Genomic DNA, 26,713 nt, shown 5'->3' on the forward strand with positions numbered 1-26,713 from the left:
CTCTTACTCTAAAGAGAGAGCGTGTAGCCATATTAATAGCTGATCTGAACACTGCCTGCCCACATCTAGGGTCTTCTGGCAGCAAAACAAAACGTTAGGTTTCTATATCTGAAAACCTTCAGATAGATCTTTAACTGCTCTCATCTCCATTGAGAGAAAAGCAATAACCTTCCTTCCGCGGATCAAGGTCTTGAAAAAAAGGAAAGCAAGAATATCTTGGATTCAAAAGAAAACTAGATCCTTCTAGTAAATAAGGTTGGGTGAGGATTTAACATCACCCTTCTTGTGAAAATAATTAAGTATGGCTCTATACAAAGAAAGTTGCCAATACTTTCTTGCAGATGCAACCGCAACCATGAACACCAATTCCCTCTTTAGAAGAATGAAGGGAATATGGTGCATCAGCCCAAGGTGCTGACCTTGTAAGCTGACACAACTAGATCCAATCTTCCGAGCCTAAGGGCGACCTAACTGATGGAATTATACACGTCACCCCTTGTATAACGGCCCAGGTCAAGAGTGTGACACAAGCGACCTTTGAAAATATTGACAAGGCCGAGATCGGATCCTTGATGGAACTTAAGGCGATCTCCATCTCCTTTCCAATGTAGGAAGGCAAGAATCTTTCCTAAGACATACTACCAAGGATGCCACCCCTTGGTTTCACACCAGGAACTTGGGCCTTCCAGATCCTAGGATATCTGGTCCTGGAGGCCAGCTCTCCTGTATGAATCAAGGTAATTGCCGCTGATTCTGAAAGCCCCGAACCTCAAGAATGCAGGCTATAACAGCCAGACCATTAATACCCCTGTATGCAAGACAGGATGTAACCCTGCGAAGCAGGCCTGGACAAGCCGTAAGGGGCCCTGGTTCCTCTACGATCACCTCTGCTGTCCCTGCACAGTCAGGTCGTATGGGCTATGCCGGAGCAATTAGGTCAGCTTCCGTTCTTCTGATGTAGCATGGAAGCCACGAAAGTTGAGGCCCTGGGGGGAGAAAACACATAAACCAGCGACGACTGGTCCCCTAGGATCACTAACACATATGTTCCGCATGCGGGTGGATCCTTTGTCCTTGACACAAAGTTGTTCAATTTCTTGTTGAACCTGGACGTCAAAACCCCTTATGTACAGGGTACCGTTTCTGTGACATTTGGTCAGAAAAAAGTCGGGGTGTAGAGGTTAATCCCCCGGACATAATTGTAGATGGCTCTAGCGAATCGCCTGCCAATCCAGTATTCCATGAAATGACGATTGTCAGTAGGCAAGGCACAAGCTTCTCCCTGGTAAACAAAGAAAACCACTAGAGAGGCATTGTCAGATTGTATTCAGACAGAGCAACCCTGTTACTTAAACGTTCAGGCCCTTAAGCCAGATGCTCCATCCGTAACTCTAGAAGGCTGACAGATAAGGCTCCCTTGGAGCTTGATCACCTTCCCTGAGCCGTGGTCTCTTCCAGGCCTGGATTCTAACCCTAGAGGCCAGCCCTCGCAACCTGCTCCCAGGTAACAGGTATGAAGGATCTTCCCTTCTGTCCATAATTCAGTTAAGAACCATCCACTGAAACTCCAGCATATCCCTGGGACCAGACTCCTTGGATAATGCTAGGTTAGGATCCACTTGTTCCAGGCCGACCAAATAATGTTTATATCAGCTTTGAATAAAACTGGAGCATAGGGAACTGTCTCTGAATGAAGCCAGCATATTCCCACTAGACTGGGATCCTAACCCAGGAGTTCCAGATATTTAACCATGCTGGACTCCCCTAGGCCCAGCCATGCTACTGACTGATCTGTCAGCAGGAGTTTGTTTCCGTATGCCATTACTGCTATACCCTGGGCCTTTAGACTTGCTAGAGGCGGGCCCTAGCAGCCTTGTAAATAAACACACCTGCAAATAGCTCCCCATATGTGCATGTGGCAAGTTTTTAAAGGCCATATGCCTCTATGGAAGCGTGTGTTCATGGAAGCGTGTGTTCATGGAAGCGTGTGATCATGGAAACATACAAATATGTTTTTGGCAAAAACATAACAAAGGGGTGTGCTGCATACACGCATACATATAGCATGTGAGCTATGAACAAGCATCTTGCAAAACAAGTATGCGCTATGAACGTGTTATGCAGCATTGTGCAACACGTACCCCTGCAGACACGTATTCCTATGTAAGGCCAAGGAATCCTGTATAATTAAGGAAACCTAATTATCAGGCCTCATAACGCAAAATTTAGGCAAACATGCATCCTTATGCGATTCAGCAATTTTCATGCGATCCAACATCTATGCATCTTAAGCACTCCTGTGCGGACAAGTACCCTTGTGTGACCAAGGATTCTTGTATGATCGAGCACCCCTGTGCGATCCAGCATTTTTATGCAATTAAGCATTTTAAAGCGGATGTGCCACAGGGAAAAAATATTAAAAGACAGCAGCAACAAATACTGCAGCTGCTGACTTTTAATATTAGGACACTTACCTGTCCTGGAGTCCAGCGCTGATCGCAGCAGAGCACGGGCGATCGCTCGTCTCTCTGCTGCTCCCCCCTCCATCCACGCTGAGGGAACCAGGAAGTGAAGCGATGCGGCTTCACTGCCCGGTTCCCTACGGCGCATGCGCGAGTCGCGCTGCGCCCGCCGATTGGCTCACACGCTGTGTGCTGGGAGCCGAGTGTTCCCAGCACACAACGGGCGACAGACGGGAAGTCAGAAAAACCCGTCTTTCGCCCGTAGCGTGTGGCCGGAAGTGGGTGCAAATACCTGTCTTTAGACAGGTGTCTGCACCCCCCTCCCCCTGAAAGGTGTCAAATGTGACACCGGAGGGGGGGAGGGTTCCGATCAGCGGGACTCCACTTTAGGGTGGAGAACCGCTTTAATGCGATTTTTAGCATTTCTGCGGCTCTCTGTGTGACCAAACATGCCTGAGTAATCCAGGACTCGGGTAATCAGATAACCATGTGTGATCCCGCATCTCTATGCACTCCAGCATCTTTATGCAATTTTAGGCATTCCTGTGGAAACAAGCCTCTCTGGGTGACCAAATATCCTTGGGTAATCAAGGACTCGGGTTATCAAGTAACCATGTGTGATCCCACATCCTTATGCCCTTAAGCATTTTTATGCGATTTTAGGCATTCCTGTGGAAACAAGTCTCTCCGTGTGACCAAATATCCTTGGATAATCGAGGACTCGTGTTAACAGGTAACCATGTGAGATCCCGCATCTTTATGCACTTTAAGCATTTTATGCGATTTTAGGCACTTTGCTGTGATTAAACGCCCTTATGTGACCATGTAAAATCATACAAACAAAAAAAAAAACATGTATATTTATGTGATCAACAATAAAACATGCTTTGTTACCTGTTTTTACCCCCCATGCATTTTGAACATTTCAAACTCATGTATTTCATGCAAACATGCGGACTGGTAAAGAGGCAGTTATGCTCTGCAGATGTGCGACTCCGCAAACCTGCAACGTTAACCATGTGCACAGCAGCAACTGTGCACCCCCCAGTTGTGCATTCGGTTAGCCTGAAGCCAACACCAGGATGAGGACTTTATAGAGACAGAGGCTCTGGCCGTCTAGGCTGAGGGAAGTTATATGCAGCTTGAATCTCAGAAAAACACTGCAGCTGCAACCAGAGCTTGTGGGCTTCGGATAGTTTTCTCCTCATTAGGCTTACACTTGTTATATGTTCTCTGACAGTGAACCTTCATCCTCAGGTCTTTCAATCCCCTGGTTTGAGGAATTAGAGCAGGGAAAGGGACACACCCCGTTTTCTGCTTGTGAGGATGCTGGGAATATAGCAGTTAACCTCTTATAGACCCATAAATGCAAACAAAACATATGTAGAGTGACTGCACTGTTGGGGGAGGCAGCAATTCCTGACAGGGCTGACAGCTCATTCTGTGAGCTGTTTAAGTCTCTACAGGGGAGGATAGTATCATGCAAGCATTATAAAGGGCCACCAGATTCAGGTGGCGATACCCCTTCCTACCCCTGAACCCTCCTTTACCGGGAGACAAAAAAGTCCTAAGCCAAAAGCCGAGGAACTTAACCCTGGTGCATCAACAGCTGATCTTAGTCTAGAACAGTGTTTCTCAACTCCAGTCCTCGGGGCGCACCAACAGGTCTTGTTTTCAGGCTTTCCATTATTGTGCACAGGTGATTTTATCAGTTTCACTGCCTTAGTAATTACCACAGCAGTTTGATCTGAGGGAAATCCTGAAAACATGACCTGTTGGTGCGCCCCGAGGACTGGAGTTGAGAAACACTGGTCTAGAAAATAATGCCTGCTAATCTGCACAGCCAGATGTTGAGTAGGTGTCTTAGATGAATCTGTATCCAACATCCACAAGGTGTTTACGTGCCCAAGTTACTGTGTCCCCCTGGCTTTACAGAGCTCTGATGTCTGGGCCTATCGAAGCCGCCCTGCGTCTGCACCATGAGCCGGCGCATGTGCGCCAGCGGCAACCACATCGTCCCCCCGCCTACAAAGCGGGCCCCCCCCTCGCGCACGTAGGGGAATGGTGGGGGGAGGGAGATCCCCCGAAGAGCGCCGTAGACGCGGACTACGAGGGACCCCCCCCCCATCGTGGCAGAGCCTGAAGCGGAAGAAGTAAGCCGCACCATAGATCAGCTAACCTTGAGCTTCCGTTGCTGTAAAGCATGGTAAGTGAAACACCAGGCATGCCTTTTACTGCCTTTAGTGTTGGAAAACAGATAAGACACACTCATGACAATCCTTTGCATAGGACTTAGGGGTACCAGCCTCCTGAAGGGGAGATCCATGGGTACTACAGCCATCTTGTCTCACCAGACATAGTGGTTTCTTTGCCCAGGCACACATGCATTATAGGCAAGACCCAATAGCCCCTTCAGCAGAGGACGAGGACTAGGACCCACTTAGGGGAGGTATATGGGTGCCAGAGCCATCCTGTCTCAGAAGACATAGTGGTTAAGTTACCAATGCATAGAAGCATAAAAATAGGCGAGACCCATAATCCCCAATGGAGAACCTACTGTCGGACCAAGTCCCGTAGGTACCTCCGCTTACCTTTCCACGCTGCAGGGTATTAAAAAGCAAGAGGCCCAGCCTTCACCCCTCACCGTGGGCTTTGTCTCAGACCTTCAGGGACTGGGGTCCATAGCAGGTCACCTCTCCCCTTGACCTATATAGCACCCTGGCAACAGAAAAAACATTTGGTCTTTGGCATCTACCAATGCTCCGGAAACCCAGGGTCCAGCTCTCAGAGAGAAGCATTATAGGCAAAACCTTGTTCTTCGTACCGAGGCCCGGGTACCGTCCACTTTGGCAATGAAGCACCTTGGACGGATCCGGATTTTATGGAGGCTATTTAAATCCAGCATGGATCCCTCCAATGAAGCTCCGCAGAGCACATGTTCACTCGTGACCAACACCTAAGACACTGGTGAAAAAACTGAGGTGCTCCCAGTATGGGAGGGGTTATATAGGGAGGGAACTTACTGTTCTAATTGATTAAACCGGTGTCCAGCACCTGAAGGTGGAATATAACCCACACAGTAATGATTAAAGACTCTGTGTCCCGTGATGTACGATAAAGAAAATGGCGTTTGCAAAAGTTTGGGCACCCTGCAGAGTTAATATCTTGTTCTGCCCATTTGGCAAGTATCACAGCTTGTAAACGATTTTTTTAGCCAGCCAAGAGTCTTTCAATTCTTGTTTGAGGTATCTTTGCCCATTCTTCCTTACAAAAGTCTTCCAGTTCATTGAGATTTCTGGGCTGTCTGTCACGCATTGCTCTTTTAAGGTCTATCCATAGATTTTCAATTAGGTTGAGGTCAGGAGATTGTGAAGGCCATGGCAAAACCTTCAGTTTACGCCTCTTGATGAAATCCCTCGTGGATTTTGAGGTGTGTTTAGGATCATTATCCATTTGTAGAAGCCATCCTCTCTTTAACTTCAGCTTTTTCACAGATGGCATCAAGTTACCATCCAAAATTTGCTGACATTTTATTGAATCCATTTTTCATTCTACTCGTGAAATGTTCCCTGTGCCACTGGCTGCAATACAACCCCAAAGCATGATTGATCCACCCCCATGCTTAACAGTTGGACAGAGGTTCTTTTCATTAATTTAAATTCTCTGCCCTTTCTTCTCCAAACGTACCTTTGCTCATTCCGGCCAAAAAGTTATATTTTAACCTCATCGGTCCACAGAACTTGTTTCCAAAATGCATCAGGCTTGTCTATATGTTCATTTGCAAAGTTCAACCGCTGATTTTTGTGGTGAGGACGTAGAAGAGGTTTTCTTCTGACTCTTCCATGAAGACCATATTTGTACAAGTATCTCTTTATAGTGGACCACAACTCCAGTGTCTGCCAGATCTTTCTGGAGGGATCGTGCAGTCAAATGTGGGTTTTGAATTGCTTTTCTCACAATCCTGCGAGCTGTTTTCTGTCTGATATTTTTCTTGATCTTCCAGATCTTGCTTTAACTTCCACTGTTCCTGATGACTGCCATTTCTTAATTACATTCCTAACAGAGGATATTGACTTCTCAAAACGCTTTGCTATCTTCTTATAGCCTTCTCCAGCTTTGTGAGCGTCAACTATTTTCAGTTTCAGTTTTCTAGACAACTGCTTAGAAGAACCCATGGTGCCGATTGTTGGGGCAAGGTCAGATGAGTCTGGGCATTTAAAACCTTTGAGATTGACATCACCTGGTCTTCCCAGACGATGATTGAGAACAATCCATGACACTGGCAGGTCTCAGCTTTGCAAAGCGGGCAGTGCATGCTATAAATTCTGCAGGTTGCCCAAACTTTTGCAGACACCATTTTTTTGTTTTCTGTAAATTTGAAAGTGTAAATGATGAAAATAAAATCTAACTTTTTTTGACATATTATAAGAATGTAATTTGATGCCTTTTGGAGATTTATCCTTCTTTCCTTGGCTTCGTTATGCACATTAAAGTGGAGTTCCACCCATAAATATAACATTACATCAGTAGTTTAAAAAAAATGTCATTAGTCCTTTAAGAAAAAAACATTTTTTTTTAGATGCCTTCAAAGTGTTGTTGCTAGGCAGAATAGGTAATCTTCCCACTTCCTGCACCTAGGTGCTTAAGCTTCCTAACCTACACCGCACAGACTCCTGGGAATGTAGTGGGTGTAACTTTCCAGGAGTCTGTGCACTCCCCAGTCTCGAAAAATCATGTGACTTGGACAGCACAGGTGCTGAAACCTGATCTGAAAACTATTACATTGCTTGTGGCTGAAATCCAGGAAGTCATACAGTATGGCTTCATGATGCCCACACTTAAGATGGCCCCAGTCAATTTCTATTTTTTAAAGTGTCTAAATGCTGTAACAACCTAACAAAACGGACCTTAGTTTACAGACTAACTATACTAGAATACATTAAGCTTGTGTATTACAGGGGTATTTATATTTAAAAAGTGAAATTGTGGCCGGAACTCCGCTTTAATGCAAATTTTTACCTGGGGTGCCCAAACTTTCGATCCCCACTGTACACTGTATGCCGTTTTGTAAAACGAACCTTCTTAAAGCGGAGTTCCACCCAAAGATGGATGCTTTTTGGAACACCCCCCTCCAGTGTCACATTTGGCACCTTTCAGGGGGAGGGGGGTCTAAGACAGGTATTTGCACCCACTTCCGGGCATAGACTCCTGCAGCAGTCACACCCCTACCCGCATCCCCCGCTGTCTTCTGGGAAACACACTACTCATGCATGTGCAGTAGGGAACCGGGCAGTGAAGCCGCAACGCTTCACTTCCCGATTCCCTCACCAAGGATGGCAGCCGAGGGATGAGCAATTGCTCGGCCGCCGACATTGTTGGACAGGTAAGTGTCCATATTTTAAAAGTCAGCAGCTGCAGTATTTGTAGCTGCTGGCTTTTAAAAAAAAATTTGGGGCGGAACCTCCGTTTTAATACCTTATTCCTTCTCGCGATCAGGGTCAGGGTGACCGCCCGCCACGCTCTTCCTCTGATGTTTGCACTACAGAGTGAAGTCTTGTGACTGCCCGGCAAATGCCAGAGGGAGATCTTGGCCCCTCCCTCCCTCCCTAGTACATACATTGGAGGAAGAGAGCGATGGGTGGTCATATATGTATATATAATGCGATAAACACTGGCAGCAAGGCTCTCTGGAGGAGTTTCTGCCAATCACAATGTAAAACACGGCCCAGAACAAGCTTGTGTAATATGTGTCACGTAGGGCAGGGAAAAGAAGATGTCACAGTTATGACGCAGTGGGGAGAGGAGGCGATGGGGTAAATGCTGTGCTGGAGCTGCCCCCATGTCTGATGCGAAGTGAACAGCTTCCACTGGCAGAGAGCATGCACAATGGAGCTGGCAATGGTACAGCCAGAGAATTGGCTGCTCTCCTTGACCGCAACAATGAGGAAGTGAAATGTTACTGCCATGATCACCTGATCAAGTGTGGGAAGGGGTGGTTAAATTTAACTTCCATTTACTGCATTGGTGGTTGGTGGCAGTGAAAATTCGACAGGCCCTGATTCTTTTTTTTTTGTTCAACCAGCTTGTGAAACAATAAATTATATGGACGAGGATGAGGATGAGGAGAAGAAGAAGAAGAAGAAGAAGAAGAAGAAGAAGAAGAAGAAGAAGAAGAAGAAGAAGAAGAAGAAGAAGAAGAAGAAGAAGAAGAAGAAGAAGAAGAAGAAGGAGAAGGAGAAGGAGAAGGAGAAGGAGAAGGAGAAGGAGAAGAAGGAGAAGGAGGAGAAGAAGAACGAAGAAGAAGAACGAAGAAGAAGAACGAAGAAGGATGAAGAAGAAGAAGGACGAAGAAGAAGACGAAGAAGACGAAGAAGAAGCCGCTACGATTGTTCTTATGGTGTAGGGCAGGGATATGCAATTAGCGGACCTCCAGCTGTTGCAGAACTACAAGTCCCATGAGGCCTAGCAAGACTCTTACAGCCACAAGCATGACACCCAGAGGGAGAGGCATGATGGGAATTGTAGTTTTGCAACATCTGGAGGTCCGCTAATTGCATACCCCTGGTGTAGGGAATCGCCGGCTGAAAATACTGATATCTGAATGATGCCTGTAGCTGGAGGCATCATTCAGACATAGCCCCAAAAAGCCCTGGACGATATGACGTCCTCTGGGTGCGAAGTGGTTTAAGGTCTGTGAATATGCAAACATTTTTTTCTGGGTGGAACTCCGCTTTAATACATTTTCCATGAAGGGTAGATTGTTGAAATTTGATCAAAAAGAAAGGAGATGGATAGCACAAACAACCTTCCAACAGGGAAGTACTAACAGCCTAAAGCCTGGTACACACTATAGTTTTTTTTCCATTCAAGTACAGCAATCTCCCCAGCTGAGCTATTGTGTTCTGACAGGGAGACGCGGGGATGTCCAATAGAAGCTGGCCAAACGTCTAAAAAAAAAAAAAAAAACACTAGGGCAGACATCCACCTTGCCAAAGTAAAAAAATCTCAGTAATAATCCTGCTTGAGCAACAGACAGGAGACTTATCAGGATGACGAAGAACATTTGTCTGGGTAAAACCAAACAGGGAGTACACCAGAAGGGCATTCTTCACAAGCCTACTAAACAGTTAAAGCTGAAGTTTAATCTGCTTATATTTCCTGGTTCCTCTCTCCCCCATCAACATGCAAATCACATTTTTAAATAAAACCTTACCGTTTTAAATAAAGAGATTTTTAATACAGCTTACCTGTAAAATCTTTTTCTTGGAGTACATCACGGGACACAGAGCAGCATATTCATTACTATATGGGTTATATGGAGTACCTTCAGGTGATGGACACTGGCAATCTCAAAAACAGGAAATGCCCCTCCCTATATAACCCCCTCCCATAGGAGGAGTACCTCAGTTTTGTAGCAAGCAGTATGCCTCCCAAAATGGTCCCCAAAAGAGGGGTGGGAGCTCTGTGTCCCGTGATGTACTCCAAGAAAAAGATTTTACAGGTAAGCTGTATTAAAAATCTCTTTTTCTTTATCGTACATCACGGGACACAGAGCAGCATATTCATTACTATATGGGATGTCCCAAAGCAATGCTTACAATGAGGGGAGGGAGAACATCTTCCCAAGACAAAAGGATTTAATTTAGAGATATACTCAAATCATAATAAATCCAACTTAGTTGAGAAAAATAATTTTAAATTTAACTCAAAAGGGAGCCCCCGGAATCCGAGGGTCTCAAACTGCAGCCTGCAGCACTGCCTGCCCAAAGGCTGTATCAGTATTCCTTCTTACGTCCAACTGGTAGAATTTTGTAAACGTGTGGACTGAAGACCAGGTTGCCGCCTTGCAAACTTGAGCCATAGAGATCTGGTGGTGTGCTGCCCAGGAGGCGCCCATGGCCCTAGTAGAATGAGCCTCCTAAGACACTGGCGTAAAAACTGAGGTACTCCTCCTATGGGAGGGGGTTATATAGGGAGGGGCACTTCCTGTTTTTGAGATTGCCAGTGTCCATCACCTGAAGGTACTCCATATAACCCATATAGTAATGAATATGCTGCTCTGTGTCCCGTGATGTACGATAAAGAAATATATATTTTAGATCCAGTGACGTCATCACTGGGCCTCTATACTAGCAGATCATGACTGGCGGGAGGGACCAGCAGGGTGCTGTACCTACTACCTAGCATTGTAAAAACATCAGAGCACCCACAGTACTCCATATAAGGCTGCTGCTCATAGATGGGTCTTTTTTTTGCTAACCAGCCAGCGGTTTCCCCCATCCACACACACACAAACAAGTTGGATGGAGGAATCCTCCATGCTGTACTATTGTATTATGACAGTGGGGACTATTCCACTGTCAGAATATTACTGTCTGCAGCCACTGTTCAAATAAAAAATTTCCAACGTTCCTGTTCAAATGAATCGTTAGATCAATTAAGCGGTGACGGCCTTGGATGAATCAAAATTTTGTCAGTCCTTACTGACCTGGCAGAATTTGGATCCATCAATGATCAGCTTAGGAGCGCTCAGCCCAAATGCAAGCGGCGAGCTAGCTCTTGGGAGACATTATGCAAATAACAAAATGACTAGATGGTTGGAGGAGTGGGTGTTCTCAGGCAGGTTGCATTTGCATGCAGACCATCCCAGGTAAGACCCACATGTGAGGAGGATCCTCCATAATTGAAAGAATAATGAATGAAATCGAACAGTCAGGTTGTAGAGGATAAGGCTACCTTGCTGGACATCCTCCTGTAAGGAAATAAATACAAATACCATAAATATATACCCTATTTTGTAGTTGCTATGACTTTTGTGCAAACCAATCAATATACGCTTATTGGGATTTTTTTTTACCAAAAGTATGTAGCAGAATACATATTGGCCCAAACTGATGAAGAAATGTGATTTACATTTTTTATTGGATAGGTTTTATAGCAGAAAGTAAAAAATATTAATTTTAAAAGGATAAGTTCACCTTTTGCCATAAAAGAATAAATACACATTTTTTTACAGGTAAATGTGAATTTATTATTTTTTGTTTTGGGAGCCTGTAAAGCATTGAATAAGCGTGCCATGCAGGTCTCCTGCAGATCTGTCAGCGCATTTGTCTGCAAAAATGGGGTTAAAACACAGTGAGCAGGTGTCACATCGCTTCCTCATCGCTTGTCAGTAGCCTCTGAAGCACTTTTTTTTAAACAAACATATACTTATCTGCTTTGTGCAACGGTTTTTCACAGCGCAGATCCCAATCTCCCCTTTTGGGGTCCCCCACTGGTGCACTTGGCTGCTTGCTATGGGGGCACTTGTGCGGGCACGCTCCTAAGTAAGGCTGTGTGTGTCTGTTGGCACACACAGAGCAGCTTGACTCAGTTTCCTCCTCACAAGATATGGTAGGTCGAGCAAGAGTGGTGCCATATAGCAATAGTAAAAAAGTACATTTCCCGAAAACATTTGCCATACGATTGAATACGATCACTGAAAATAACTGCATGAAAATAGCTCAGCAACAAAGCATTAAAAGTCTTCTTGATTCTTACCGAAGATTATCATCAGCTCCTCCCACAATAACAAGACTGTTATCAGATCTTAGCTTCTCTCGAAAATCTTCCATTGCCTCTGGATGACACTGAAGTGAATTCTGACCAATCACAAAAAGTACTGGGGTCTTCATATCAATGAGAGGGTCATCAACATCCTGAAGAAGCAAGCATTTAACTTTATAGCCAGCTTAAATTTTGGCAAAAAATAAACACTCTTTACTATCAGTCACAGTAATAAAATATATATATAAAAAAACACACACACACACTTGTAAATGTATTATACCTTAGAGCATTATTTTTTAAATACTTCAAACCTGGCCACTGCACATAAACGGCCAGGTGGGCGCCTCCTCTCTCTCAGTGGACAAGTTACTGTACATCCCTAAAAAAAAAGTGGGATTGTGCAGCCGCGCGATCTCAATGTGCTCATGTCACCCGGACACATCGCATCTCGGATCGGCAGGAGGGCTCTGCGATTGGCCCTCCTGATCACATGAGCCTCCACTGAGAACCTGTATTGAGGTGGTTAAAGTCCAAACAGCAAACCGCATTGCCCAAAGCTCGTCACCCCAAAAAGAAGCTCCTGCGGCACAATTAATTGTGCGACAATCGTGGCAGAACTGCATCCGCATTTAGGAGCTATTGAAAATGAATGGGACTTTGACAAATCTTGCCACACTTGTTTGTCTTTACAATATAATAGAAATAAGCATACTTTAAGCAGAACTGCAGGCTTACTATGACTTTAAATAGCTAATTTGGGTCAAGTTGGCACAAACAAGCTAACAGATGTGCCCGCTGGGAGTGCTGTATGAAATGCACGTAGATTTAGCTACATAAAGTATACAGTGCTGTGTTCCAGCAGCCGTACATCATCTCATTCCCAGAACTAAAACAAGTTAGGCTGAACGCGGTTCAGTCTAGAGGTTGACCAATATGGGTTTTTCTCTGGCCGATGCCGATATTTAGAAATTGGGAGGCGGCGGACGGCCGATATATGTTGCCGATTTTTGCGGCTGATGTTTTAGGCCGATTTTTTTTATTTTTTCCTTCATCTCAGAAAACCTAGGGTGGAGAGGTAGGTAGGAGATTATTGTTTAGGGTGGAGAGGTGGGGTGCAGCCCATTAGTGCCTACCAGTTCAGCCTGTCAGTGTCCATCAGTGCAGCCCGTCAGTACCACATCAGTGCCCACTGGTGCAGCCTATCAGTATCAATTAGTGCCCACCAGTGCAACCTCATCAGTACCCACCAGTGGAGCCTATCAGTGTCCATCAGTGCCACCCTTATTAGTGCCCACCAGTTCAGCCTGTCAGTGCCACCTCATCAGTGCCCACCAGTGCAGCCTATCAGTGTCCATCAATGCCACATTATTGGTGTCCCATCGGTGCATCTCATCAGTGCCCACCAGTGCATCACATCAGTGCCAACCAGGGTATCACATCAGTGCCTCACATCAGTGCCAACCAGTGCATCACATCAGTTCCAGCTCATCAGTGCCCACCAGTACAGCCTAATGTCATTCACTGCCACCTCATCAATGCCCACCAGCGGAGCGCTCCCCGCTCTGTTCCATCTCCTAGCCTAGCCAAAGAAAGCTCAATTCGTCCCTGGCCCTGAAAAGCTGTGCCTACAAACCCCAGAATGCAGCAGGGGCCGGTAACAGCCAATCGGCGGCCGCTGCTGCCGACTTCCTCCACTGGAAAAAAGGGTATTTTTATAAACAGCTTACCTGTAAAATCCTTTTCTTGGAGTACATCACGGGACACAGAGCGGCATAGTCATTACTATGTGGGTTATAGAGCCTACCTTCAGGTGATGGACACTGGCACTCTTCAGACAGGAAGTCCCTCCCTATATAACCCCCTCCCCTACCGGGAGTACCTCAGTTTTGTAGCAAGCAATATCAATCCCAAGATTCCCCAAGAGGGGCGGGTGCTCTGTGTCCCGTGATGTACTCCAAGAAAATAATTTTACAGGTAAGCGGTTTATAAAAATCCCCTTTTCTTTATCGTACATCACGGGACACAGAGCGGCATAGTAATTACTATGTGGGATGTCCAAAAGCAATGCCAATGAGGGGAGGGAGAACTTAAAGAAGGGCCAACAGGTGCCACCGGACGCTAGGATCTTAAAGGGCGGCCTGCAGGACAGCCTGCCCAAAGGCCAGGTCCGCGCGCCTCCCAACGTCCAACTGATAAAACTTTGTAAACGCATGGACCGATGACCAGGTTGCCGCCCTACAGACTTGGGCCATGGAGACCTGGTGCTGAACTGCCCAAGAAGCCCCCACGGCTCTAGTGGAATGAGCCTTGATTGACGTTGGAGGGTCTTTACCCCTCAGGCCATAAGCTTGAGCGATTGCCTGCCGAATCCACCTGGCTATGGTGGCCTTAGATGCCACCTGACCCTTTTTGGGCCCATCTGGCAGAATGAACAAAATGTCCGTCTTCCTAATCTGGGCAGTGGCCTTCAGATAGATTCTAATAGCCCTTACTATATCCAAAGAATGCAACAACTTCTCCTTAGAAGAACTTGGGTTAGGGAAGAAAGACGGGAGAACCAAATCCTGGTTCAAATGAAAACTCAAGACCACCTTAGGCAAAAAGGTAGATAGAGGCCGTAAAATTACCCCGTCCTTATAAAAAACTAAGTACGGTTCCCTACAAGAAAGAGCTGCCAACTCTGAAACCCTTCTGACTGAAGCCATGGCAGCCAAAAACACCAATTTCCTAGATAGCAAGATCAAGGGAATCTGGCCCAAGGGTTCAAAGGGCTGCTTCTGTAGGGCCGACAGGACCAAATTCAGGTCCCAGGGACACAACGGGAGTCTGACCGGGGAATTAATCCGCAGGGCTCCCTGTAAAAAAGATCTGACCAGAGAGTGAGTGGCTAATGGTCTCTGGAATAGAACCGATAAAGCCGACACCTGGCCCTTAATGGTGCCGACAGACAATTTCATGTCAACCCCCTATTGTAAGAAATCCAGGATTCTACCAATGACAAATTTACGGGGATGCCACCCCCTGGCCTCACACCAAGTGACATAGGCCTTCCATACTCTGTAATATATTTGCCTCGAAACTGGTTTTCTGGCATTGATTAAAGTAGAGCACCTGATTCGAGAGCCCTCTTTTCATTAGGATATAGGATTCAGTCGTCAAGCCGTCAAAATTAGCGACCGTAAGACAGGATGGAAGATCGGGCCTTGGGAGAGTAGGTCTGGGCGGAGCAGTAGAGGCCAGGGATCTCCGACTGACATTTTGACAATCAGTGAGTACCATGACCTTCGGGGCCAAGCCGGAGCTATCAGGATTATGGGCCTGCCCTGCAATCTGATCCGACGAAGTAGTCGGGGTAATAGCTGTAACGGCGGGAAGACGTACAACAGAGAAAACTGGTGCCATGGGCACACTAGAGCGTCCGTTCTGCAGGCCCACGGATCCCTTGTCCGGGACACAAACCTGGGTAGTTTTGTGTTTAAAATAATATAGCAGAAAATGTAATAAAGGACTCCCACAGAGTCCAACACAGTCCTGCAGCAGCGCTGCAAACTCTACGCTTGCTGTAATCCTAGTCAGTGTTGAGGTAAGATAGAAGTGCGCCAATCACCACTGCTGTTCACCACGTGGGGGGATAAGAAGTCCCCTTCAGGGGATGCACTTACCAGATGGTAGAAATAAAACAGCATGTAATCCACCTCCTAAGTATCCGTCAGACTTTCACCATATCAGCAATATTCAGCAAACATGAGGGGGAAAAAAGCCCATATAGTGCAATAACGTTTTGATAATTTTATTGAAAAAATCCCCCAAACAGATATCCCCTTCTATATCTATGCGTACCACAAATGGTAAAAAACAGGCATAAATAGTAGTTCATTGCCTCACGGTTCTGGACCCTAAGACCGCTCTGGTTAATTTCCTATGGCGACTTCCTGATTCCTTCCCCGTGGAGTTTTGTGTTTAACCTCGATGCCATGAGGTCCACATCCGGCGTACCCCACCTCCGGCAGATGTCCTGAAAGACCTCCGGGTGGAGAGACCATTCCCCTGGAAATAATTGTCTGCGGCTGAGATAATCTGCCTGCCAATTTTCTATTCCGGGAATAAACACTGCCGATATGCATGGGATCTGGGCCTCCGCCCAAAGGAATATTTGATTCACCTCCCTCTGGGCTGACCGACTCTTCGAGCCTCCCTGATGGTTTATATATGCTACCGCTGTGACATTGTCGGACTGGATTCTGACAGGGGTTCCCTGCAATCTTGCCATCCACGCCCTTAGAGCAAGCCGAATAGCTCGGATCTCCAAGATATAGATAGGCAGAAATCTCTCTGAACTTGACCATCTCCCTTGCTGGGATAAGTCCCCAACCCGTTAGGCTGGCATCCGTAGTAAATATCTTCCAAGACACCGGACTGAAGAACTTTCCCTTTCTCAGATTCCGGGGTGCCAACCACCAGCACAGACTCCCCGGACTGATGGGGATAGAGTCATGGGTAAATCCAAGGCCTGAATCTTTTTGTTCCAGTTCGACAGGATGGCGCCCTGTAACCTTCTCGAGTGGAACTGGGCGTAGGGTACTGCTTCGAACGTTGCCACCATCTTCCCTAATAGTTGCATGCAGAGTCGAATAGTTGGCTTCTCTCTGCCTAGCATCGACTGGATAACCAACCTTAAAGAATCGATCTTTGCCTGCGGCAAAAATATCTTCTGCTGGTTTGTATCGAGGAGCATACCCAGGTATTCCAGGGTTCTGGTTGGCTGTAAGGTAGACTTGTCCCTGTTTATAATCCATCCTAATGCCTCTAGATACTGAACGGTGGTAATAACAGCCCATCTCAGACTGGGGGCTGACCGATCTATCAGCAAAAGGTCATCCAAATATGCCAGAACCAGGATTCCGCGGGTTCTCAAATTGGCCAGCACAGGTGCTAGGACCTTCGTAAAGACCCTGGGAGCCGTGGCTAACCCGGAGGGAAGAGCCACAAATTGAAAATGGCGCTGGCCTATTGTGAACCGCAGGAACCTGTGATGACCTGGAAATATAGGGACGTGGAGGTACACGTCCTTGATATCTATGGACGCTAGGAAGTCTTCCCCATGTAGGGAGGCGGCTACTGAACGAATGGATTCCATTCGAAAGGACCGAACGGACAGGAACTTGTTTAGGCCTTTTAGGTCTAAAATCAGCCTGACATCGCCGTTTGGCTTCGGGATTATGAACAGATTTGAATAAAATCCCCGACCCTGTTCTTGAACAGGTACTTCCACAATTACCCCCTGGGCCAATAGGCGATCTAGGGATGCCAAGAGAGATGCCCTTTGTTCTGGGTTGCTTGGCGCGCTTGACTCCAGAAAACGAGGAGGAGGAATGCCCCGAGACTTCAGCCGGTAACCAAGAGTGACCATGGAGAGGACCCATTTGTTGGGGACCCTCTCTTCCCAGATGCCTGAGAAAAACTGGAGTCTTCCCCCCACCCAAAAGGATGGGGGCGCCCCTTCACAAGGACGACTTTGGGGGCGGGTTCACCCGGCTTACGGACCCAGGGCCTTTTGTTCCCTGGAAACTGGCCCTGCGGTTTGCTACCATTGCCAGGTTGGCTTGGCGGCCGTCGATACTGCCTGGGGGTCGAGGGCCCCGGCGCTGGTGAGTCTGGACGTTTGAACGTGGGGCCTCTGAACCTCTTCTTTACAGGCAAAAGAGTGCTCTTCCCACTTGAGATCTTCTGTATGTATTTGTCCAGATCCTCACCGAACAACCTTTCCCCATGAGCCTCTTGCAAGGGGTTTCGGCTGTCCAATTTTTCAGCCAGAGGAGTCTGCGCATATGCACTATAAACAAAGACAGACGAGATGCCTGTTGGATAGAATTCTTGATTGCATCTACTGCAAAGCACAGAGCTCTGGGTAGGTCCGCCAATTCTCGTGCCTACTGGGCTGGAATGTCCTTTAGGACCTGCTTGGTCTGGTCCTTTAAAGCCTGACATACGCCTATGGCAGCTATAGCCGGCTGTACCACTGCCCCTGCCGTGGCAAAGGAAGACTTTAATAAAGTCTCCAGCCGCTTGTCTACCGGGTCCCTAAACATTTGGACGTTTTCGACCGGGCAGGTTAAGGTCTTATTCACGCAAGAAATAGCCGCATCCACAGCCGAGACAGACCATTTTTTAGAAAAATGTTCCTCCATTGGATACAGTACTGAGAATCTTTTAGGGGGGACAAAGATTCTATCCGGTCGTGCCTATTCCTTATACATTAGGTCCTCTAAGAGAGGATGGACCGGAAAGAAGGAATTGGTCTGTGGGGCCTTCAAAGAACCCAAAGAAGACACCACACCTACTGAAGGCTCCGGTAGGGGTAGCTTAAAGGCTGAGCGGACCATGTCTGCCAAGGACTGGATCCACAACTTCTCAGCTTGAGAAGCAGAGAAAGGCTCTTCAATAGTAGATTCCTCTGAATCTGACCCCTACAAATCCTCACGTGATGCCCTAGAAATTCCATTTCATCAGGAGAGAGGTTATCCAAACTTGGGGATTGCCCTCTAGGAGAGGGGGATCTAGCCCGCTTCCTCTCTGGCAAAGAAGCAGCAATTAATGCCGCTAGTCTACTCTCCAACCCCCCCAGGGTGGAAGCCAGTACCTCCTCTGTCACAAAGACAGGTGCTGGCTGGCTAGGCCCTGCCGCAGCCCCGGGCAACTCCAAAGCTTCGCCCTGGGCGCCCAACTCTAATCTTTTAGGGGAGGGAACTGCTGAGGCCTGGGCCAGATCCTCTGAGCCCGATTGGGACCCCTTTGGCTTCTTTGCAAATTTAGTACCCTTGGCATCGCCTGCCCCTTTCGGAGCCATTATACAAACCAAAGGCACCCCCAACTGCCCTGATGATACAGGCAGAACTAGGATCTAGGCCAAAAGAAAAAACAAGTCCTTCTATAGGCAGCAATAAAACTACCAGGACCATCGCTGGAGCCGCCTTCAGGTAGAGGCTTACGCGATACTGGAACCTAGTGTTGAGCCTGTTTTTGGGGGAGAGGAGGCTAAAGGAGGTACCTGCCGCTGAGAAGCGTGTTCAGATCTGGGCGCTCAGCCCCTGAACTGGTGTATGCTAGAGTGCCTTTGAGTCCACCAAACCTGTAACTCCTGTGGGAGTGAAGTCAGTAGCTGGCCGTCTGAACCTGCACCGCGCTGTGTCCCCTTCTCTGCAACGCCTCACTGCTCGCACTTACCGGCTTATGCCGATGTATCCCACGTGAGGAGCGTCGCCACGCTGTCCCGCCCCCCCGCCGGCAGACACTTCCTGAACACGTGTGCACGGACGCCACGGGACGACAGAGGGAGAACGCATGCAGGAAAGGTGAAGGGACAGCCGCGCTAACAGGGGGGACTCAATTGACACCCAGGCCGACAAGAAAGTCTACAGGCCGGTAAGCCTATTACATGCTTAATGAAAAATGACACACCCAAGTACCTGATAGCCCTAACAGACACTAGAACCAGTCAGGGGAGCTGTATGGGTGCAGAAACCATCCTGTCTCAGCAGACATAGTGGTGGGATTGCCCATGCATAGCAGCATAATACAGGCTAAACCCATAGTCCCCTTCAAAGGAGGACCTGCTGACGGACCAAGTCCCGCAGGCCCTTCCACTTACCTGTCCACGCTGCAGGGTATTGCGAAAAAAAGAGGCCCAGCCTTCACCCCTCACTGTGGGCTTTGTCACGGACCTTCGGGGACTGGGGTCCATAGCAGGTCACCTCTCCCCTGGACCTATATAGCACCCTGGCAGTAGAAAAACATTTGGTCTTTGGAATCGACCAATGTACTGAAACCCAGGGTCCAGCTCTTCAGTGAGAAGCAGTATAGGCAAAACCCCGTTCTTCCATCCAGGGCCCGGGTACCGTCCACTTTGGCTATGAAGCACCTTGGACGGATCCGGTAGACAGCTTAGCTCAGCCACAAAGAACCTAGAGCATAGCTTCACAACGTGACCAACACCTAAGACACTGGCGAAAAAACTGAGGTACTCCCAGTAGGGGAGGGGGTTATATAGGGAGGGACTTCCTGTCTGAAGAGTGCCAGTGTCCATCACCTGAAGGTAGGTTCTATAACCCACATAGTAATTACTATGCCGCTCTGTGTTTCCCGTGATGTACGATAAAGAAAAGGTCCCCCGACACGCCCCGCCTCTGCCTACAAAAACCCCAGAACGCAGCGCGGGCTGGTAACAGTCAGTCAATCGGCAGCCGCCGCTGCCGGCTACCTACACTGAAAAAAAAAAAAAAGTCAACAGACAGTGGCCGGCGGGCAGGCAGGCGGAAGAATTCCACCCAGCACGCCCCTGCCTCAGATCCCCGACAATCTGCCTTTTTGTTACATAATAATCGGCCGATGCCGATTGCTTTAAAAAGGCAAAATATCGGCCGATATACCGGTCGACCTCTAGTTCAGTCATTCATAGAATATTTTATGAATGAATGGCAGAGTTTTTGACGTCATCTGCCTGCCTCTCCACTTCAGCTATGCATTCATAAAATGAATTTTGTCAGAGGAAGCCTTGTATTCAATCATAAAATACAAGGCTTCATATGAAAGTCTGTGTGTACTGCTGTCTTTCAAAAGTTCATGCTGGAAAACCAGCATTCGATTAGTGCTTACAGCCATGTGGCAGCCTTACAAATCAGTGAAACAGATGCTTGATGCTGAAAAGCCAAGACCTAGTGGAGTGGGTCAAAAGGAAAGGGAGGTATCTTATCCAGTATTCTCATGCAAAAGCAAAAGCATGAGGAGCAACTTCTGGGTAGGAGTAGCTAACCTTGAGCGTGCAAGGTCCTGATCTTTTCCAAGGAAAGAAGGTACCAGGCCCAGGATCTGTCCCCAAGCATTTCCGAGGAAATAAGGAACTAGCACAGACTTCTGAGGATCCACCCAAAATTTGAGTCTACAGTCTATTGCATGCTGGCTTCTGCGCGCGAGCTTGTCGGGCGCTTAAAAAAAAAAAAAAAAAAAAAAAAAGATTTTACTTTTATTCTTTTTTTTAAATTGGGTAACTTTTATTCCTATTACAAGGAATGTAAACATCCCTTGTAATAGAAAAAAGCATGACAGGTCTTCTTAAATATGAGATCGGGGGTCAAAAAGACCTCAGATCTCAAATTTAGGCTAAAATGCAATAAAAGAATGTAATAATAAAAAAAAATGCCCTTTAAGAGCATTGGGCGGAAGTGACATTTGACATCGCTTCCATCCTGCAGTGGTATGGAGACGGGTGGGGGGCCATCTTCCCCTCACTTGTCTCCATATCCAGCAAGGAAACAGATCCGATTGCCTCTGCTACAGGAACCTGCAAAGCATTGCATCCACGATCAGTGGATCACAAATGCAAGGTCAGGCTCCTGCAGACTCATCTTCCAACTCTTTGCCTGTTCCTCTGTACAGGCTTTCAGTCCGAAAGCTGGAGGAAGTGTCAATGAACTATGAGTGTGCTGGATTCGTATTCCATTGAGAACTACAAGTCTGTCTGCTGTGGTGGCAGACAGGACTTGAATGATGAGGCTGTGTGGGCAAAGCATCGATTTTAAAAGCAAAAGTGGCTGAGGGATGGCGGATGAGTGGAAATACTTAACATGTTACACCCCAAATATGGGTGTAACATGTTGCTAAAGGCGAAGCTGGCCTGCTTGCAATAAAATAAAAATTAACATTATATTAATGAATACAGAGCTGCATTAATTTGTCTTACTGGAAACTTTGCCTAGAGTTTCCGGTGATTGAACATGTTTTATTTTTTTTATTAGTAAACACTTACCCCTCTAGGTCCATCCATAGTCATTAAAGGGAATCCCAGGCACACCACAGCTGTCACATATTCCATTAAAGACACCTAAGCAAATAAGACATAAATGTTACAGTTTGTCTACTTATCTAAATAACACAAACAATGAGACCGATCAAAATTAATACATTTGGCACTACATCTTTTTGGTTCCCTCTGAATACCGGTTTGCCAGAAAGAACAGCACAGAATAAAAAAACAGGAAGCCAACAGAATAAAAGGCAACGTGCTCATTGGAGAGCTTGTAACTCAAAGAATGTTGTGTGTTCAAACTCCGCAGAGAGACCACTGCTTCCGCAAAGAAAGCAAGGGTCCCAAGGATCGTTCTCTGCAGCTTCAGTAAATATGCTTTTCTAATTAAGCTGTGGCTATATCTGAAGAAAATAAATACATTTTTACAGACTTTTTGTTTTGATGTACATAAAATATATAGTATTAAGCAAATTTTAACTGAAATCCAGCAAACTAGTACACATTAATATTCAAGGCAATTCTTAGGATTCATTTGTCATTATGTATCAGAGTTTGAGACTTCAAATCTTTGATCGCAACATGTATTTTAGGTTTAGGGTGGAAATATAGATTTCTCAGCCACTGGGAAGGAATACAAATGTTTTTAATGAAAAGGGGGGGTTCTTATATGTGGCATGACTGGAGGGATCTCCTGTTTTGGTGAACACTATCAATGGGATAAAGAAGTGAGGGGAAATACTTCCTAGTATGAACAAATAGCAATAAGAAACAGCATAATTTACTTTTAGCCAACTGCTTTAATAATGCTAATGAAAGAGTATAATAAATGTAATTTTATTTTTCCCATCCATAATAATAATAAATAAATAAAAAGAAAAGAAAAAAAAAACACCCTATTTTCCTTACTTTCCGATTTAAAACATAACAAATAAAAATGCCCAGACAGAAGAAAACACACCGAAATGGACCATTTTTGGAAGGTAAACCCCCCAAGATGATCTTTTTGCCGCAATTTTGAAATGAGGAAGTGTGCTGGTATTGAGGGGGTTAAAATACGTACCTGGGCAATAGTGCACTACATACAATAAATGTACAGGTCATACACAGAGGGATCAGGAGATGAAGGGGTTAATGTACAAGTCACATATAGTGGGAGAATGGAGCTGAAGGGGTTAGGATAAGGTGATTGGGTTTTTATACATGCTGGGATGGGGATGACATACAATGTACAGGGGTGAATGACAGTAGAGGGGTAGATTTCAATATTGTTGGCACAGATAATATATTGCAGTGCTGCTGGTCAGAAAGCTTCTTTTCCTCTCACCCACTGATCAGTGTGTGAGATAAAGCAGAGCTTCCTGATCACCAGACAGGAAATGAGGCATAGCTGCTAACAGCAGCCTTTGTTGGCATTCTATGACTGGTCAGTGATCACATGGTGCAGAGCCACTCCTCATTGGCTCTGTATCTATCTTTGCCTGTGGTCTGCTGTATCCAATCATATCACAATCACAGTATTGTGCTTGTGCAGGTGCACAGTTCCTGAAGGATGGACTGGTAACAGGCCAGCAATACATATACAGTGGCCAGACCATGTAAGGTGAAGAAAATCTTTTTTGGTTCTTTGGTTGCTAAACTTTCTTATCTGGAAAGCTTGCCAGTATTGGCAGGTGCCGTTACTGGCTAACAACACAAAGCCACCGTTTTGCAAATTAGCAGCAGTGTTGTGAGTTTGCCAATGGATTGTCTGTAAAGATCGCAGGAAGCACAATGGGCAAATGAAGGAATACAAATGTCAGGCTGACTACGCCAACTGTGAGGCAGAGGCTTACACTAGAACTACGCTCACCTTCTATCCAGTGTCACAGTCTTTCTTGACGGACATTGTCATCTGCGTCTGGACTGGCTTCTGAGTATCGAAGCTCGGCCATTTTCATTGCCCTGACACAGATTACATCATACCCGCGCATGCACAAGAGTTCACTCATCCCAACATTGATTAAAATTGTATAGAGTCGTACGTGCACAGCTCAATGTATAATGCAGGAGACATAGTATGTATTTTCTGCATTAAAATTCTGCCTGTTTGCCAATGTTTTTTGTGTATTATACACACACACACACACACATTATATATATATATATATATATATATACACACACACACACACACACATACATACATACATAAAGTTCTACTTCAATGTTGGCAGCCTGCAACAAGAAGTCCTGTTACAGGCAGAAGCTTTGCAACAGATATATAAAGTTTTAGCGTTTATATACACTTTAAAAAGGTACATGGCTCTGTCTGACAGCTCATTAACCCAAAAAAATAAAAATACAAAAAGATCCTATTCCCTTAAAGCATGTTATACAGCACAGTGCTTGTGCTGTGTCATTTAGCCCCCTCAATCACCTGTAATACCTGTCTGATCCTGCCAGTTTCTACCCTCCCCCTGTACACTGACACTGATATATCAGGGCTGCTCTCTGTCTCCTGTGTCCTCTACCCCCTCCCCTCTTTAAGTGTCTGCTTGAGTCAGCGAACCCCCTCCCCCCGCTGCTCTCTCATAGTTAACTTTTATGGCCCCCATCCCTTCAGTATTAGAACAAGACGTTCCCCTGTGTCTGTACTATATCATAAATATGCTTAGCTGCACTGATAACACAGCATCTTCCTATGATCATGCGACTCCTCTGCTCTTTCTCCTCTCCAGCTGACTTTAGCTGCAGTGCTCGGCCCCGCCCACTTGAACTATCAGCTAGGCAGAAGACAGGAAAGAGGAGGCAACTGATCGCAGGAAGACGTTGGGGTTAGAAGTACAGATAAACATATTTATGTTATAACACAGACATGGGGGAACTTATTGTTATAATACAGAGGGGATAGGATCATTTTATAGAAGTGGCTTAACAACCACTTTAAGGGCCAGTTCACACCAGATGCAGTTCCGTGTGCTTTTTTTTCTGCACAAAATGCATGCAAAGTGTTTTCCATGTATTCAAATGGCTCTAGTTCACACCATGCAGTCAGTTTCTACACCGGAAACTGACTGCATGGTGTGAACTAGAGCCATTGGAATACATGGAAAACACTGTGTATGCATTTTTAGTGCAGAAAAAATGCACACAAAACTGTACGGAACTGTGTCTGGTGTGAACTGGCCCTAAGTGAATGCTAGAACATTTACCAGGAAATATGTAAAGTGAGGGTCTACCTTACTGGATACAATTTACATCAACAGATTTGCTGGTTGGAAGCTGAATAGTGGGAACTTTGAGTGAAGAGTGAGAAACGGTTTTTGATTGCTACTTTTGCATTTTTAGATTCTTTCTGGGGTCTTTCCTTTGCAGCTTTCTTAATACCTTTTCTGCCACTTTTTAACAACTTAAGGACCGTGCCTCTTTCTGAGATTTGGTGTTTACAAAATCTGTTGTTTTTTGCTAGAAAATTACTTAGAACCCCCAAACATTATATAATTTTTTTCTAACACCCTAGAGAATAAAATGGCGGTCATTGCAATACTTTCTGTCACACTGTATTTGCACAGCGGTCTTACAAAGAACTAATTTTGAGCTTGCCACCTTTTTGCTTGCTGGAACGCTGACCAAGTGGAACTGGATTAAGTGGAAAGTTAAAAACAGGAGTCTTTTTTCAACCCGACTACCTATGTAATTATAAACTGTTTAGACAGTTTCACACATGTGCGGCTCAGACCACGAGTAAGGCACCCACTGTGTGCTGTGGTGAAGTGACTCCTGCATGGAAGTGACATCTTCATGGCATGGCTATTGAAGTGACCGGAGAGCGTGAACTCGGAAGGAAGACTGGCCAAAGATGGAAGTGGTCAGGACCTGCTGGAGAGCTGCGTTTGACAGATGAGTTTGTCAAAATGTGAAAATATGCGGTGCAATACTAGCACATTATAGCATAAACCTGCAGGAACCCATTTTAAATTAACATTTTTTAATTGAGTTTACTACCGCTTTAAAATCATTCTGAAGATTTTTTTAAACTCATTGCAAAATGGAAATAAAAAATAGCTTTAAAAACAAACCGTTGAAAATAGTAATGAACACAATGTCCCTGCCATACATGTTTAAAATATAAAAGTGCCTATACAGTTAACAAAGAAAACATTTTATACACACACATTACATTTTTAAATAGAGATGTAGTAACACCATCACTCAAGTAGTCAATACTCACATGACACGCAATTAATGCTCCTGTATTCCATCCAAGCAGAATGACAGGCTTGTGAGGGAAATGATTGTGAATCTATAAGCAGAAAAATGCAAGTATTTTACCATACTAGTTCATTAGTTCAGTTACACTAAGAATAAACATGGCTATGTAGGGGGGACAGTGTACATCATCATATTTAGTTAGCAAGTTTTCTCTTACGACAACAATTCTGCAAGGCTTACTTAAAAACTTAAAAAAAAAAACCTTTGTAACAACAAAATAGGCATTGTGCTCTAAGTACAACATTATGTGTGACAAGGACCCCTTTTTCTAATAATTTCTCATAACTTTACATACCTCAACTACTTTGTTGCGCAGTCCACCAATCATGTTTTCTAGGCATTGTATGGAAGTCACCCCACTGCCACTGTTAGCCAGCTGAGAACCAACAGGAATGACCTTAAAGAGACATTTAAAAAAATGTTATGCTGTAGAACAGTAAAATGGTTTCTAATAAGGATTTTCTAATGGGAAGATGGCCAACAAATGTGTTTTTTTAATATACTTTCATATAAAAATATCATTACAGGTTTTATGCTGAACTTTGGTATGTAGAGCAGCTTTGTATTCTTTAACCACTTAATAACCGCCGCACGACTATATACGTCGATAAAATGGCATGGCTGGGCACATGGACGTATATATATATAC

General features: G+C 45.6%; 1 protein-coding gene across 5 annotated transcripts in view; it reads right to left on the minus strand.

Moving 5' to 3' along the window:
• Positions 1-26,713, minus strand: part of KANSL3 (KAT8 regulatory NSL complex subunit 3) — an 89,475-nt gene that overhangs the window by 42,004 nt on the left and 20,758 nt on the right. For all 5 annotated transcript variants that reach the window (XM_040345943.1, XM_040345939.1, XM_040345941.1 and 2 more), the window contains 4 exons: positions 26,360-26,461; positions 26,024-26,095; positions 21,814-21,888; positions 12,003-12,160 (listed from right to left, as the gene is read on the minus strand). In XM_040345943.1, the coding sequence (XP_040201877.1) occupies positions 12,003-12,160; positions 21,814-21,888; positions 26,024-26,095; positions 26,360-26,461 (407 nt within the window). The remainder of the gene's footprint in view (positions 1-12,002; positions 12,161-21,813; positions 21,889-26,023; positions 26,096-26,359; positions 26,462-26,713) is intronic.

This window comes from Rana temporaria, chromosome 3 (genome assembly GCF_905171775.1).
Source record: "Rana temporaria chromosome 3, aRanTem1.1, whole genome shotgun sequence".
In the NCBI taxonomy this organism is placed as follows: Eukaryota; Metazoa; Chordata; class Amphibia; order Anura; family Ranidae; genus Rana; species Rana temporaria.